Genomic DNA, 15,994 nt, shown 5'->3' on the forward strand with positions numbered 1-15,994 from the left:
ATACCCATCTGTAACATTAAAATATTTCAGTAGCATTTACTACACACACAGTTCATATTCATAGGTTCAAATATGAAGATGTGCATTTGATTTTTTATTATTTTGCACAGAGTGTCCCCCAGGTACATACGGTTATGGCTGCCGGCAAATATGTGACTGTCTGAACAACTCAACTTGTGACCACATCACAGGAACTTGTTATTGCAGCCCAGGCTGGAAAGGAGCAAGGTGTGATCAAGGTAATGACATGCAATAAAATGATTGTGAAAGTACTGTAAATTCTCTTAGATATCATATGTACATAAATAATGAATTCCCTTTGGGATGTGTATTTAAATGACTTGCTTGATGGTTTATTAATAATATTTATACTTATGAGTCTTAATCCATCCGATGACTTATTGATAGTTTACTGGAGGAAGGAAGGACCGTGAACTAGGAGAGAATGCTTGTTTTTAACACAGCACCTGATGATATCTTTTGCAGCGTTGTACTTGGTAATACCATACAAAGCTGTCGGTGGGTCAAGTACTTTGTACATTATGTATTTCTTGGCCAGAGGGCAGAGTGCTATTTTTTCAGCCACATAAAATAGACATATAAAAGTAGAGTATTTGCATGAATTATTGTTGCCGGGTAAGGCTTGGGCTATCACTCCTAATGCTTTCGGCATAGCTCTAACTATATTTAAAATATCTAGATATGAACACAGTAAGAGAGCTTTAAAAATAGAAGTCAGACCTCTGTTCTTCATTTTATAATTCTTGTATGAATTTATCCCATGTGTTTTCATTTCTTCTTGTTTTACAGCTGGTGTGATCATAGTAGGAAACTTGAACAGTTTAAGCCGTACCAGTACTGCTATCCCTGCTGATTCCTACCAGATTGGGGCTATCGCAGGAATCATTATTCTTGTCCTGATTGTCCTCTTCTTGCTTGCACTATTCATTATTTATAGACACAAGCAGAAGGGGAAAGAAACAAATATGCCAGCAGTTACCTATACACCCGCTATGAGGGTCATCAATGCAGATTACACCATTTCAGGTAGGAGTAGAGCTATGTCAGGGACATGACTAAGTAAATCCCAGCCGGAGAAACAAAATTGCAAGCTTTTTCCTCACTTAACTTTCACAACTATTTGTTCTCTCTTAATCAAGCTCATATACTGACTACGTAAATGCCCTCACAGGCTTGAGGAGGTGCAGATGGCACCTTTCTGCATCGGTAACTGCTACTATGAGCAGGGAAGTTTATGCTATCAGGGAGGGTAATTTGGGTTTCTAGTGCCTTTTGTTTCTAGTGACACCCTCCCTTGGGAGTTCCACCAGTGGGAACAGTTTTAATCTCCATGAGGATGGAGCTTCATAGATACCAAAGAGGGAGATTCTCAAGGATCTACTGAATTTGTGTATCCCTAGATGCTGCAGGCTGTCCCTCCTGTCTAGCCAGCAACTCAGCTTTTCAGGACACACTAGACAGCAACAGCCCCCCATGGCAGCCCCTTTCAGCTGTCAGCAGCACATAGTTAGAGTTCGGAGTGAATCTTTCCGCGTGTCTATAGCTGTGAACTGTTGTGTGTTGTGCAATATAGCCTCTTTAATCTATGCATTTAATATATAAAGCCCATCTATGCTAGTAGAAATGTGTACTGTTGAACAAAGGAAAATGCTGACCACATACCATACAATACAACTTTGTTCTCTAGCATCTTTCACGCAAATTGTATCTCAAAACATGTTCCAGAGTTAAGTAATACAGTGACGGGGTTAATTTTTCTGTTCCTCGGCTAACTATATTTAAAGGTTTAAGAAATGCTGAAAGGCTATGGTTTTCACTTGAGATTTGAAATGAAATAGAGTAGTATGAGACAAATGAAGGAAGTGGAGAGAAGAGAGGAGGCAGGAGTCATGGGTTAGGCTGGAGCAAGGCCATGAAGGGTTTTAAAACAAGTAGAGCAGTTTTTAGTTAGACCCTGAAATCAGCATGGAGTTGTTTCAGAGTTGGGTTGATATTGTCACAGTTTTTTGTATTCACAAAACTTTGGGAGTTAGGGAAGCTGGGGCTTTGGGAGGCCAGGAGTTGCAGTAGTTAGAGCAGATGAAGGTATGTTTGAAAAATATGGCCAAGGGGGAGTCACAGTAGTAAGCAACACACACAACATTGTGGAGCTGGTGGTCAGCATTTTTGCAAACTGGTTAATGCCAAGGTTGCAGACAATGGAGGCAAAAAAGAGTGAAGGGACTGAGTATCAGGGAAGTATCTTCAAAGGGCAACAGCACATTCCTTTACATTGTTCATTTTCTTCTCCCTTTCTTTTCAGAAACCATTCCTCATACTAATGGTGGGAATGCCAATAGCCACTACTTCTCCAATCCTAGCTATCACACCCTAACACAGTGCACAACCCCACCTCATGTCAACAACATGGACAGGATGACTCTTGCTAAGGTAAAACAAGAAAACGGTGGTGGCCATTATGCAGATCAACAAGCAGTATTAGCTCAATGTTTTCTTTTACATGGTACATCTCTCAACAAGTCATTTTCATAAAAGATTTGATTTCTTAAACTACCTTATTGGACTTAGTTTTGTTTTCCCCAATTATCATCTTGTGCAAACATTAGTGATCTATAATCAGCTGCAGTCTACATTATCTTTTGTTTGTTTGTTTGAAATAGTCAAAAAACAATCAGCTGTTTGTGAATCTTAAGAATGTGGATCATGGAAAACGGGGTGCAGTCCTGGACTATACGGGAACACTGCCTGCAGACTGGAAACATGGAGGCTACCTCAATGAGCTTGGTAAAGAAATAAAGAGAAAGGGTGCTGTATGTTACCCCATGTGGGTCTAAGGGACGGCAGAGCAGATATTTCCTGTGTGAGGTCTAGGCACAGTCTGGTTCTTCTGTGAAGCTAGCTAACATTGCCAATGATGCTAGCCTTGCCAAATTGAGCGTAGAGGGATCAAGGCCATGGCTCTCCTCCTTGGCTGACCAGTGGAGCAGTTCCCACAGAGAGAGGAATATAATTAAAGACAATCTAGTTGGCTTTATGGAAAATAGGTCTGGTTGATAAAGGAAATTGTGTAAACATAATATACTTAGACTTTTATTTGACTTAGGCCTGGTCTACACTGGGTGACATTTAATGGCCTATGATATACAGAAGATCAGACTAAACGATTAATGGTTCCTTCTGGCCCTAAACTCTATGAAGCTAGACACTGTTAGTCAGTATATAGGTGCACAGTCACACTGCTTCTGCAGTGAATCTGTGCTTTCATTGTAGGGGTATTTCTTCTGTGAGGCACAAATTAGCCATGAAACAATTCTGTAGAGATTTTGAATGGTTGCCCAGAGAATTGCAATTAAATTTACAAAACGTTCTGTGTTTTTGTTACTCTCCTTTTTTGCAGGTGCTTTTGGGCTTGACAGAGGATATATGGGAAAATCCCTGAAAGGTGAGTTTTTATTTTCTGACACATTTAAATAAAAATACACAGATATTTAATGTTCTATTTAAAATTATTCTTGGTTTCTGTGGAAAGAGAATATATGAAGTGCAGTGACTCTTTGTAAGCTGATGGGCTATCTCACTAGCCCAGGAAGAAATCAGTGCAATACCCAAATCTTTCAGACCTTTGCCTCCTGGCACAATTTATTGGTTAAACAGAAAACTCATGAGTAACACCAAAATAAAGCAACTCCCCTGGCTAATGTGGACTGCAGTCCCCAGAGACTTTTTCTTTGCCTCTCTTCCTTTCTGGAAGGAGGATACATCATTCCCTTAAATCCCCTGCTGCATCCTGTGAAAGGCAAGTAGCCCATTACCCTTTCTTAGCTGTTTCCCCCCATCACACTCCAGTTACCTCTGCAAGGATAATATAGCTTTGCATGAGGATACTAAAGATGGTGCAGAATGTGATGGCCCACTTGGTAAATTTAACCTGTGTTCCATGCTCTGCCCCGGCTGGCTGTGAGTTTCCAGATGAAACATTCTGGTTTTGACCTTTAAAGCTGTAAATGGCTTAGTACCTGAATGACCATCTCTCTCCCCATGCTATACCACCACAGCTGAGATTAGCACAGGTGGAGTCCCAGTGGTATAAACGAGAGGGGTAGCTGGCAGGGCATAGTCTGTCAGGGCACTACAACTATGGAATTTGCTCCCCTCCTTGGTCTGAAATAGCCCGATTCTGATCACTTTCAAGTCTCACTGGAAGGCTCATTTTTTTCCCAGGCATCTGAAAATGGGTGGAGTTAAGTATTGTGATGGGGCAGGGCCAGTTGGCTATAGTAAAGTAGTAAGGAACAGGTATGTTAGCCCCAGGCTAACCAAATCCCTAGTACCATGGTAACCAAACGGCAGTTGCTCCAGGTTAATCAAGACACTTGGAGCCAATTAAGATCTTTCTAGAAGGCAGTGGAGATAGCTATATTGATTGGGACACCTGAAGCCAATCAAGGGCTGGGTGGAACTAGTTAAAAGCCTCCCAGTTAGTCAGTGAGATTTGGATGTGAGGAGCCGGGAGCAAGAGGCGCAAGGAGCTGAGAGTGAGAGAGTGTACTGCTGGACAATTGAGGAATACAAGCATTATCAGACACCAGGAGGAAGGTCCTGTGGTGAGGATAAAGAAGGTGTTTGGAGGAGGCCATGGGGAAGTAGCCCAGGGAGTTGTAGCTGTCATGCAGCTGTTACAGGAGGCACTATAGACGGCTGCGATCCACAGGGTCCTGGGCTGGAACCCGGAGTAGAGGGCGGGCCCAGGTTCCCCCCAAACCTCCCAACTCCTGATCAGACACAGGAGGAGTTGACCCAGACTGTGGGATCCACCAGAGGGGAAGATCACTGAGGTGAGCAAATCCGCCAATAAGCGCAGGACCCACCAAGGTAGAGAAGGAACTTTGTCACAGTATATAGACAAGAGCAGCTATTTTGTAGAGCATTTGTATAATACAATATAATTTAACTGAAGGAATCAATTATAATGTTTCAGTATGTGATATTGTCTGGCAGTGGAGGATTCTCTGGATGTTCTTGAAAGATTTTGGGGTGCTTCATTTGAGACTCGTTAAAAGGGCCCGGTTGTTGAAAAGTTCTGACCTTCCACTCTCTGAAAGTCAGATACCTATTAGGTGTCTCAAGTTGCGTACCCAAAATCAGGGTATATCTACACTATGGAGCCCATACCAGTATAGCTAGGTGCCATAGTTATGCCAGAATAATCCCATAGTGTAAATGTGACCTGCACCAATGGAGGAGGTTTTTCCGTCAGTGTTGGAATACACCCAAATGACAGTACCTAGGTCAACAGAAGCATTCTTCCATTGACATAGCTGCATCTATACTGGGGGTTAGGTTGGCATAGCTGTGGTGCTCAGGGATGTGTTTTTGTCAACTTAACTTTTAAGTGTAGACCAGGCCTCAGTAGTCAGATCTGAAAGTCTTGGCTGCAAATCTGCAAAGACAGAAGAAACTCTCACAATGTCTTCCCAATTCAAGAAAACACTTTCCATCCCAAATTTCCTTTATCACTCCCTTAGCCACACCCCAAATTGACTAACCAACTGACCCCTGCTCATTCTTTCCTCCTCCATCCCTACTATTAGGAAAATTGTGGAAAAACAATTGAAAATTTTAGCATGTCTTGATGGTTATCAATAAAGGCACTGGCAGAACAAAATGGCTCCTCACTAAAAGCACGCTGCCTTCAGTTCTCTCCCAATTATTACAGGAATCGTCTGTTAGCTCAGTCCCTTCAGTAATTATAGTGTTATTTATGTGTCGTGAGTTCAGCACCTGCAAAGGCAAATGTGTTCTAAAATTATCAGTTATAGCCTGATCCTGCAAATTACCTTTAATTAGTGCCAGACCCAACTTTAATGAGAGTTGAACTTTGCAGCAGGAATGCCCCAGGCAAAATCAGGCCCATAAAAAGCAGGGCAGTTGAGGTAACTCTATTAATCACCGTGTAAAACAAATCTGGGGAAGTATTATGACAAGCTTCTATATAGTTATTGATTTATGAGAAACTCTGCAGAACGCAAAGTAGCCAATCTATTTGGTAGCAAACATTTTATGGAACAGACATTTATTTTGCTTTACTTACTCACAATATTTATGCTTACACATTACGCAGCACATTCTAAAGATTACAGTGCTATTTTTTCTATTGTCAGATTTAATGAAGAACTCAGAATACAATTTAAGCAACTGCTCATTAAGTAGCTCTGAAAATCCATATGCTACTATTAAAGATCCACCAGCACTTGTGCCAAAAAACTCAGAATGTGGATATGTTGAAATGAAGTCACCGGCACGCAGGGACTCCCCATATGCTGAGATCAGCAACTCTGCTTCAGCCAACAAGAATGTTTATGAAGTTGGTAAGTACAAACTGCATTGTTAGGCTGTATGTGATGAGGACACAATGCATAAGACTCTTCCTTTGAATCAAGCTGTGGTGGGTCAGATGAGCCCCACCAACCAGACAAGGTTAAGGAACTTCTGTGGTCACAACCAACCGCAGCTCGCCACATGTGCGTGTCAGGCCTGGGGGTGGGCCCTTAAAAGGGAGGAACTCCGAGCAGTAGGGGTGGCACTCAGAACAAGCAGAGACAGGGCTCAGTGTTCCCAGACGGGGGGCCCTGTGCCACTGACTGACTGATCGCTTGCAAACACCTGCCCAACCCTTTGAGAAAGAAGATGAAAGGGGGTGGACTTGCTGAAGGGCACAGACAGAGGGCTGTACCCGGTAAACTCAGAATCAGACCACCAGAGAATGACATAAGAAGTAACTGAAGTGGCCACTCTCCCCCAAAAAGTGGCCTGAAGACATTAACTCTTCAACACAGGCTCAACCAAAACAAACAAACAAAAATCACTACAAAAATATTGATACACTTTCAGGTTCTATACATGAACATGTAGCTGTAAGAACAGTCCCATTCTTTTCAAACTTGTGAAGCAATTCACAAAGAAGATGGTTTCAAATACCTTAGTTTCAGTTGTGTAAATAAATCACCCACCTAAATATCTCTGCCAAAGAGCCAATATTTTTTCCCTCCTTAAAGCAGCAGTGGGAGACATACGTAGCCTCTCACTGCCATATAACTTAGCCCTGTACCAGGTTGTTCAGTCCTGAATATGCTTAGCCCTGGTGGACAACAGGGGCAGAGCTCTGTGGCTTCTGTGCTCAGACAATGTGCATCCTGTCCCCCAACCCCTGCTCTCCTATCAGTAACTCTGCACATCCTGGTTCCTTTCCCATGGCAGGTCCTGATGAGTTATTACAGTCCTAAGAAAACTGTGACATACTAGTAGCATATTTAAATAACTTAAGGTCACAGACCAGATCACCTGAGTGCAGGTCCAATGCCTTAACCACAAGACCATCCTTCCTTTCTTAATTCATGCAGAATAGGCAACAAGATCATTAGCCCCTTACTAGCTGGAGTGAAATACTTTAAGATTTTAGATGTTCTGTTTTCTTCCTAATATATAAGGTCACAGCTTTTAAAAAGTCAGAAGCATTACTGTGAATAAAATAGAAGAAAAATAGCAGAAATCTGTATGGTTAGTTATACATTACTTAATTATGCTAAAATGCATTAGCAACATGGGTTAAAAAAATAGTCCTGATCCTTTAAGGGGATCTGTACTGTACATTTTGGATTTCTCCTCGTAGGCTGAAAGATGTTCACGTTGACAGTTACCTCTGATGGAAGATGCTCTAAAAAAGTTGTTTAAAGTAGGATCCGAATTTAAAGAGCATGTAGCTGCTGTATACATTGAAGGACCTAACTCTCCCTTTCTGTACCTATGTGGAGATTTCCTACAATTCCATGAGGGTGTCCATTGTTTTGCTAAGGACTATCTATTCCATGGCGACTCTCTCTGGAGCATCCCGGAGGAGAGTGGGATCTGTGGGATCAAGAAGAGTGGGACATGACTAATGAGTCTGTGTGAGAGAGAAAACCAAGCAGCTGCATGGTATTACATAACCTGTCTGTCAGGATTAGTATGCAAATTTCCATTGGATGCTTTGCACAATATCCTTTTACTTCTGATGCTTTGCTCAGAAGTCTGAAGTTTGGCCCAATGTTTGTTTAAGCAGGAGCCTGGATTCCTGCAGCTTGCCCAAAGAGAAAAGGGGACATGCAATTCTGTTTCATTGTGTTATCTTACAAACTCATGAATGCACACACAATTGAGTTTGTTGCATAACTGAGCAGTTTTAATGCCAGGCCAGCACACTTTTAAGCAATATGCTCTTTACTGCAGAATTTAAAGCTGAGTGAACAAGTTCTTTCTTTTAAGCAATGGTAACTATTTAGCAAGACTTGTTCATTTTTATTAAGATATTTTCCTCCCATTTGCTATTACCAGTGCCCAAATATGTGTGTTCTCTTTTATCACAGAACCTACCGTGAGTGTTGTCCAGGGCACATTCAGTAACAGTGGACCTTTCAGCCAAGATCCTTATGATCTTCCAAAAAACAGTCATATTCCATGCCATTATGACTTGCTACCAGTTCGAGATAGTCCATCATCCTCTGAGAAAGAGGTCAGCAGTGAATGACTTCAAGCTCATTGTACGGCACAGTGGAACTCTTAAGGAGAACGGTGGCTTGGTTATGCTCCTTCCTGTACTTTGCCACCATATTTGGCTCCTAATCCATTCTGTAGACAATTGCTGTATGTTAAACAGGAATCTCAAGCTGAGGTTTATATACACAGATACGGCACATGGATAGATGCCAAACTGAAGAGACCCTGATCAGATTTTCCATTACAGTTATTTTTACAAAGACACCAATTCCACACATTTACACTGTACTATACTTGTTTAAACATAATAGTTTGCAGAACAGTTCTGATAACAGTTCCATTTCTGCTACTTTGAAATTGTATTTCATGTTTGTTTTTCACTTGCTCATGTTTCATAGTAGAGATACCCCTAAGGACTGTACAACCTACCAAATATCCACTTCTTACAGGTAGTCTGATTCATTTGTTATCTAGAAGAAAAACTGTATGATATTGCCAGATTTCTTTCACATCACATCATATTGTGGTGGATTATATTGTTTTTAGTCAAAATGTGTAAAAAGACTTGATCTGATGGGATGTAACCAAATGCAATGCAGAAGTGATTTGAAAAACTCAACACACGTTTTTCATGTCGACTACTGGTTATGAAAATACATTGCCTGTGTAGTTTTGAAGGTGATGAAAGCATTGCATGTATTAATATTATTGCAACACCCAAAGATCAATGGATACCCCATACTAGTAGGCTTTGGCACACATCCTTGCCAAATCATTTGGTGCATTACTGCTCCATATACTACAATTCTGACCATCATTCCTGTCATACACGAGTAATAATCCATAACATATCAGTAATTATTGCATAAATATGTAAATGAAATCAGTTTATTTTTGTCAGAATGGACTGAATGAGTGTGTAAGGAATGGACAAAAATGATGAATGCTGTAAATTTGAAGTGCAAGAAAAGGTTTAAATTTTATAAACAAGTAGTAATATGGACTGTAATATAGAATAAGAATAGTAGTGTTTTGATTAATTTTTTCCCTAGGAATGACTGAACAATCTCTGTGCATACTTGCTAAAAAGGCACCTTTTTTAATAGTTGATGTAGGGAAAATATGCTTAAGCTGGTCTTTTGCATTGCTAATAACTTGACACATATACCCCATTTTTCATTAACTTGTATCTCCATTTTTAACTTTTGTATCTATGTTTCTAGTGCGCTAGCTTATAACTGCAAAATATTTTATTGTACATTCACTGTTTATTGCATTTTTGACAGCTGGCCTTTATTTTGTCTGGTTAACAAATACTGACTTTTTCTCTTTGGGAGGGATGGGGGGGAGTATAAAAGTGAGAATTGATATAATATTAATGTCCACCAGAGATGGGCTAAACAGGTTAGGTAGTGGTGTAAACTGATGGATTGAATCAGCAGGAAAAAAAATACAATTACAAGGTGTTTTGCTTGAGGGATAATGTTTATAATAAGAAAGCATGATAAGTTGTCCTAAGCAGAAAAGAAAAAAAGAAGACCCCTAGCTTGGGGGTCAGCTCACTCCTGACCCTGCATGTGGAGGCCAGCCTTCCCAAAGGCATTCTCCCCTCTGTCTCCCAAGTAGTCAACTTATAGTCAGGGCCCCATGTCTTCTGCAGTTCAGTGGAAGTAGAATTGTTCATGGAATCCACCCCTTGAAACAGAAGTCTGCTCCGGAGTCCAAGCTTTTATTTATTTGTAATTGTTAAAACTGATGCAAAGACATCTCCCTGAATCTTCAAACAGTCTGAAACAATAGCTTTAGGGTGTCTGGACTGCTTGTTTCATCTCATTGGGATGTTAGATTCGAAACCTAAAGATCAGAGATTATATATCAGTATTGTTGACGATACCACTGCTGATCATATTAGTGAAGCATCCTGCTGATGGCCCATAATCTCAAACAGCCTTTTTCACCTTCCCAAACTAGTGACTCCGCACCCGGTCACAAGTAGGTTTACCTTTAAATACATCTGAACTGTGTGATTAGGATATGAAGGCCAGCGGTTGGTCAAGCATTTTGGTACTCGTATGCTCTCTGTCTCAGTACAGTAGGTTCCACTATGACTCTGTATCTGAAAGTTTGGATTATGTTAGACAAAGAATTGTTGACATTGTGAGGGTATTGGCTCCTAAGAGAATCACATCCCATTGCCTTTGGCTGGAGGAACAATAGCTACAATACAGAGCCTCAATGAGAAAAATGTTTCTGGATACAAAACCTGCTTGGGCTGAAGTGGAAATACTGTCTGATGTTTGCTGCGATTAAAATGGTGACAGATCAGAGGTGTACACTCGGAGACCTCACCGTAGCTGGGCTCAGGCCTCTGCAGCACATGTGGATGCATGGGGTGCCCATTTACACCCCATATTTGTTTCATACATAAATATTGGCTGATTTGTGGACAAACTGGAACTTCCTGGGCAATTACACATCCTTGTAAAAGTTGTATGACCAGCTCAGGACATCACAGATATAAAAATAAATGCTGATGTTTCCGAAATTAAGCAGCACTTTACACCCCACTTAAGGTAAATGACTGATTGGGTGTGTGTGCCAAGTACATGTAGTGATATCGATGTGTTTGTACCGTGTGATCCAAACTTAAAAATAAAATCTCCTTTCTGAAGCTGTGATTAGTAAATGCAATACACTACAACTGTGAGTTCACAAAAGTCGTCTCCTCTTACCTCATGTATAATTTGAATTTGATGGCCAATAGAACAATTATTCATTATAACATTAAAAAAAATCCCTGTCCTTCATAGTATACAATGGTGAAGAGCAGAGCAAATTATTTTTAACTTGTGTAGGAATTCCCAAAGTGGTGCACATCTTCAAATTATGTATTCAAGCGAACACTCATGACAATAAATCCTGCTCAGACACTTCAGGCTATTGTGTTTGCTCTAAATATACCCATACATACAGGTCCAAATTCAGCCTTGCTGTATGTGGTGACATTTCTGCTGTGGCCAAGGGAAGTTGCACCTGCTTATATTTGGCCCATATAAGTATACATACGTCACATAGAAGACTTGTGAATATGCACAGTTGCCTGAACAATTAATATGTTCTGTTTAAACAATCTCTGCATGTCATTAACTTGAGTGAATAAAGCACATTGGATAATGTAGAAATTTATCTATAATCTTTGATTTAAAAACCCCAATCAATGTTTACTGATATTAATAAAGGCTAAATACCTGCTTGGTGCAACAAGGGGAAGCAGAAATTTTCCCAGGGCACTTGCTTTAGCAATCATGCCATCCAGAACAGGTTTCCTCATGTCTCTCAAGAAGACATGCTTTGGAATACACTTTGCTGCTCTTAAGCACAACCAGAGCTCACATCTCACAGCCGTCAGAGCGCCCTGGCTGCTGATCACAGCATGTTCATTAACTCAGAGGGAGAATTTAGACCCTTCCCAACCTCCATATCAGGCCACCTTAGGGACATGATGTATATGCTGGTGCATTACCTGGTTATCTTTCCAGATTTCTTCTTGAGAACTATGGGGAGAGATCCTGCCTTGCCACTTGCACAAATGGAAAAAGACGTCTGTGTCTTTATATGTTCAGAACCCCATAAAGAGGAAAGCAATATGAAACCCTAGGATAAATGTCCATACCAACTTGTGTGCCAGTGCAATAAAGTGCAGAAGTTAGCCCAAAGTTAATATCTTATTTTAAAATGTGGTATTTGGTATAATCCCGGAAATTTTAAATGATTTAGACAAACTGTCTCTTGGCCATTTAGAAAAACACTGATCCTCAAAAAGACTTTTTTATATCAGAGACTTTTACTCCCAACATACTGCTGCACTTAAACTTTGCCCTCATCTTCATTTACACAGAGAACTCCCATTAATTTTAATTGGAGCTGCACATACAGATTGAGGGGTGAACAGACTTCATTTTGCCTATCCTTTTTATCACAATCTGCAAAATCAAGCTAATGAAATAAAGTTTTAAAAAAGTATAAATATTGGTAAGCACATTAATAAAAATGTATTTGATTTTCAAAATACTATGGCTAAAACTGGACTGTTGAGTAGGGCTATGTTTCCAAGTAATGACCCTTACACTGAGCCACATGAATAGGACAATGCATCTTTAAGATCCATACTGAAGAATACAGAGCTAATGTTGACAAAAATGCTTTATATTAAAGACTGTATATAGCAGTTTAAATGACTTAAAACTGATGGGTGCTTGTTTAACTATTGTACAGAAAACCTTGCCCTTTTTGGTACAATTAACACTAGTGCCATAGTACTGGGCCTAACTATTATATTTTCAGTGTTTTACCCCAGCCACACTCCACTTTGATATGATTGAATTATAATATATATTTTTAAAGAAAACCTACAAACGGTGTCTAGCTTGTATCTCGATTGTAACAAAAAACCTGTTGCAATGTTGAAATGTTTTCTATTTTCCAAAGATGACTGATGCTCATCATATTACCTTTCACTACCATTTATATCACCGAACATGCTTGTAGGTTAATGTAATAAACTTTCTAATAAAAGACTGGAAATGTTGTTTGGTTTTTCCGTCCTGTTTTTCCTCTCTCTAGGGGTACCGTGAAGTACCACAATGGATATACATAGTAGTCTCTGTGTGGAAGGCTTTATGTGTACAGTTCAATAACAGTCATAGGGTGAAATCCAGGCCCCACTGAAGTCAATGGGAGTTTTATCATTGACTTCAGTGGGGCCAGGATTTCAACCACAGACTATTACATGAAAGCTCATTTATTTCTACTGTATTTGGGTCAGTTCCTTGCCCCCGCTAAGGCTGCTTTGCACTGCTTCAATAGCACTAAGCGGTGATAAAGTTGGCTTAATTGTCTCCCTGGGTATTCCATTTGTGTAGGGAAATCTCCTGGTGGAATAGAGCCAACTCTATACCACCCCTTTTGAGCCTCTAGTGGCATGGCTGGAGACAAGGGCCGTAGCTGGAGTCCTGCTGTACTCTGTTGATGCCTAGCTGTCAAAGTGGTGCCTTTGGAGCTGTTGCAGCCAGTCTAATTTTGAGCAGCATTGAGACCATCAAGGAAAGATTTAAATAATGTCAAGGCATTTATCTTGACCTCCACACATCTGTTTGGCAGAATAACAACATCCTATTATCAACCATGTAAAATACCAGTGAGAAGCCTAAAACTACAGGCACGTAGAAAGGAAGAGATCATCAGCAGCACCTGCATTCTCATTTCTGTTCCATATCCTGGCATGAAGCCTCTAAGCTGGCTCAAGAACACTGGTTGTGGACAAATGTGCTTGGAGATGGCTTTTTACTGTCTCCACAGTTAGATTGCTCAGGAACATGAGATCTGGCATTGAGTGTTAATTGGAAAGTTCTGTTTCATCTCGCAAAGTTTCCTTCAGGATTGGTTGGCCTACACTGTGCTTTAAGGAGGGATATAGTAGCTAGTCAGTCTCACATCCAACCTGGCAATCAGGCCTAGTTGTGTGACTCATTATGAGGCTAACACCAGAGGTTACTTTTGAGAGTTCAATTATAGAGTGAAAGAAAATAAGTTGTTTGGTGTTTGCATCTGACTCCCTGGAATTAACTGAGATTCGTAAAGGAGAAACTTCAGTGAACTATCTTAAACAGGTTAAACAAACAATTCCAGATATAGAGCCAAATCCTGAACTTCCTCCTCATGTATAATTTTTTAAAAATTGTAATCCATAGTCTGAAATTCAAAGAACAGAAGAAAAGAAAATGCCTCAAACATAAAAACTTCCCCACAATGTCACAATCCTTGTAATATTTGAGTGAGTTACATTGCCTCATTAGCATCTTTAATTTGTGTGATCAGCATTTATGCTGCAGATCAGCCAAAGCATATCTGACCTCAGCAGCATTTCAAGGATAATTTTTTAAACAGACCAACTGCACTTTAACAATGGCCCTATTAAGTACAGCCTCTAGCTCTTTTCTTCCCATCTACAATAATTATCAGAGACTTCAAGGAAAAAAACGGTTACTTACCTTTGTAACTGTTGTTCTTCAAGATGTGTTGCTCATATCCATTCCAGTTAGGTGTGTGCGCGCCGCGTGCACGTTCGCCGGAAGACTTTTACCCTAGCAACCCCAGTGGGTCGGCTGAGCGCCCCCTGGAGTGGCGCCATAACGGCACCGCATATATACCTCAGCCGACCCACCCGACCCTCAGTTCCTTCTTGCCGGCTACTCCGACAGTGGGGAAGGAGGGTGGGTGTGGAATGGATATGAGCAACACATCTCGAAGAACAACAGTTACAAAGGTAAGTAACCGTTTTTTCTTCTTCGAGTGATTGCTCATATCCATTCCAGTTAGGTGATTCCCAAGCCTTACCTAGGCGGTGGGGTCGGAGTGAGACGTGGCGGTATGCAGGACCGCAGAGCCAAAGGCTGCGTCATCTCTCGACTGTTGGACCAGGGCGTAGTGCGAGGCGAAAGTATGGACGGATGACCAGGTCGCCGCTCGGCATATCTCTTGTATAGGTACTTGCGCCAGAAAGGCAGCGGAGGATGCCTGGGCCCTGGTCGAGTGGGCGGTGAGATGGCCCAAGGGGACATTAGCCAAGTTATAGCAGGTGCGTATGCACTCTGTGAGCCACGAGGAGATTCGCTGCGACGAGACAGGAAGACCTCGCATCTGGTCAGCAATCGCCACAAACAGTTGCGGGGATTTGCGGAACGGTCTTGTCCGATCAACATAGAAAGCCAACGCCCTGCGAACATCGAGGGAGTGAAGTCGTTGCTCTCGTGGGGATGCGTGAGGCTTTGGAAAGAAAACTGGAAGGAAGATGTCCTGGTTATTGTGGAACGCAGACACTACCTTCGGGAGAAATGCCGGATGTGGTCGTAGCTGCACCTTGTCCTTATAAAAAACGGTGTACGGTGGGTCCACCATGAGCGCCTTGAGCTCAGAGACCCATCTGGCTGATGTGATAGCCACTAGAAAAACCGTTTTCCAAGACAGGTACAGCAAGGAGCAGGTGGCCAGCGGCTCAAATGGTGGGGACATGAGCCTGCTGAGGATGAGATTGAGGTCCCAGGTGGGAATCGGGTGGCGCACCTGGGGGTAGAGACGATCAAGGCCCTTCCTGAAACGAGTAGTGAGCGGGTGAGAGAACAGCGTATACCCTCCCTCACCGGGGTGGAAAGCGGAGATGGCCGCTAAGTGCACCTTGATAGAGGACAGTGCAAGGCCTTGCTGTTTCAGCGACCAGATATAGTCAAGGACCATTGGAAGCGGGAGCTCCGAAGGAATAGCATCGCGCGCTTGAGCCCAGCAAGCGAAGCGCTTCCACTTGGCCATGTAGGTAGATCGAGTGGAAGGCTTCCTGCTGCTCAATAAAATGTGCTGCACGGGAGCAGAGCAGCACAATTCCGTC

General features: G+C 41.6%; 1 protein-coding gene across 1 annotated transcript in view; it reads left to right on the top strand.

Moving 5' to 3' along the window:
• MEGF10 (multiple EGF like domains 10) overlaps window positions 1-11,224 on the top strand; it is a 148,309-nt gene extending 137,085 nt beyond the window's left edge. Inside the window, exons 19-25 of the mRNA XM_045022148.1 lie at window positions 111-239; window positions 811-1,047; window positions 2,324-2,451; window positions 2,682-2,805; window positions 3,419-3,463; window positions 6,183-6,389; window positions 8,424-11,224. Of these exons, the coding sequence (XP_044878083.1) occupies window positions 111-239; window positions 811-1,047; window positions 2,324-2,451; window positions 2,682-2,805; window positions 3,419-3,463; window positions 6,183-6,389; window positions 8,424-8,584 (1,031 nt within the window). The 3' untranslated portion in view covers window positions 8,585-11,224. The remainder of the gene's footprint in view (window positions 1-110; window positions 240-810; window positions 1,048-2,323; window positions 2,452-2,681; window positions 2,806-3,418; window positions 3,464-6,182; window positions 6,390-8,423) is intronic.
• Window positions 11,225-15,994: the final 4,770 nt, after the last annotated feature.

The sequence above is a fragment of the Mauremys mutica genome, chromosome 6 (assembly GCF_020497125.1).
Source record: "Mauremys mutica isolate MM-2020 ecotype Southern chromosome 6, ASM2049712v1, whole genome shotgun sequence".
In the NCBI taxonomy this organism is placed as follows: Eukaryota; Metazoa; Chordata; order Testudines; family Geoemydidae; genus Mauremys; species Mauremys mutica.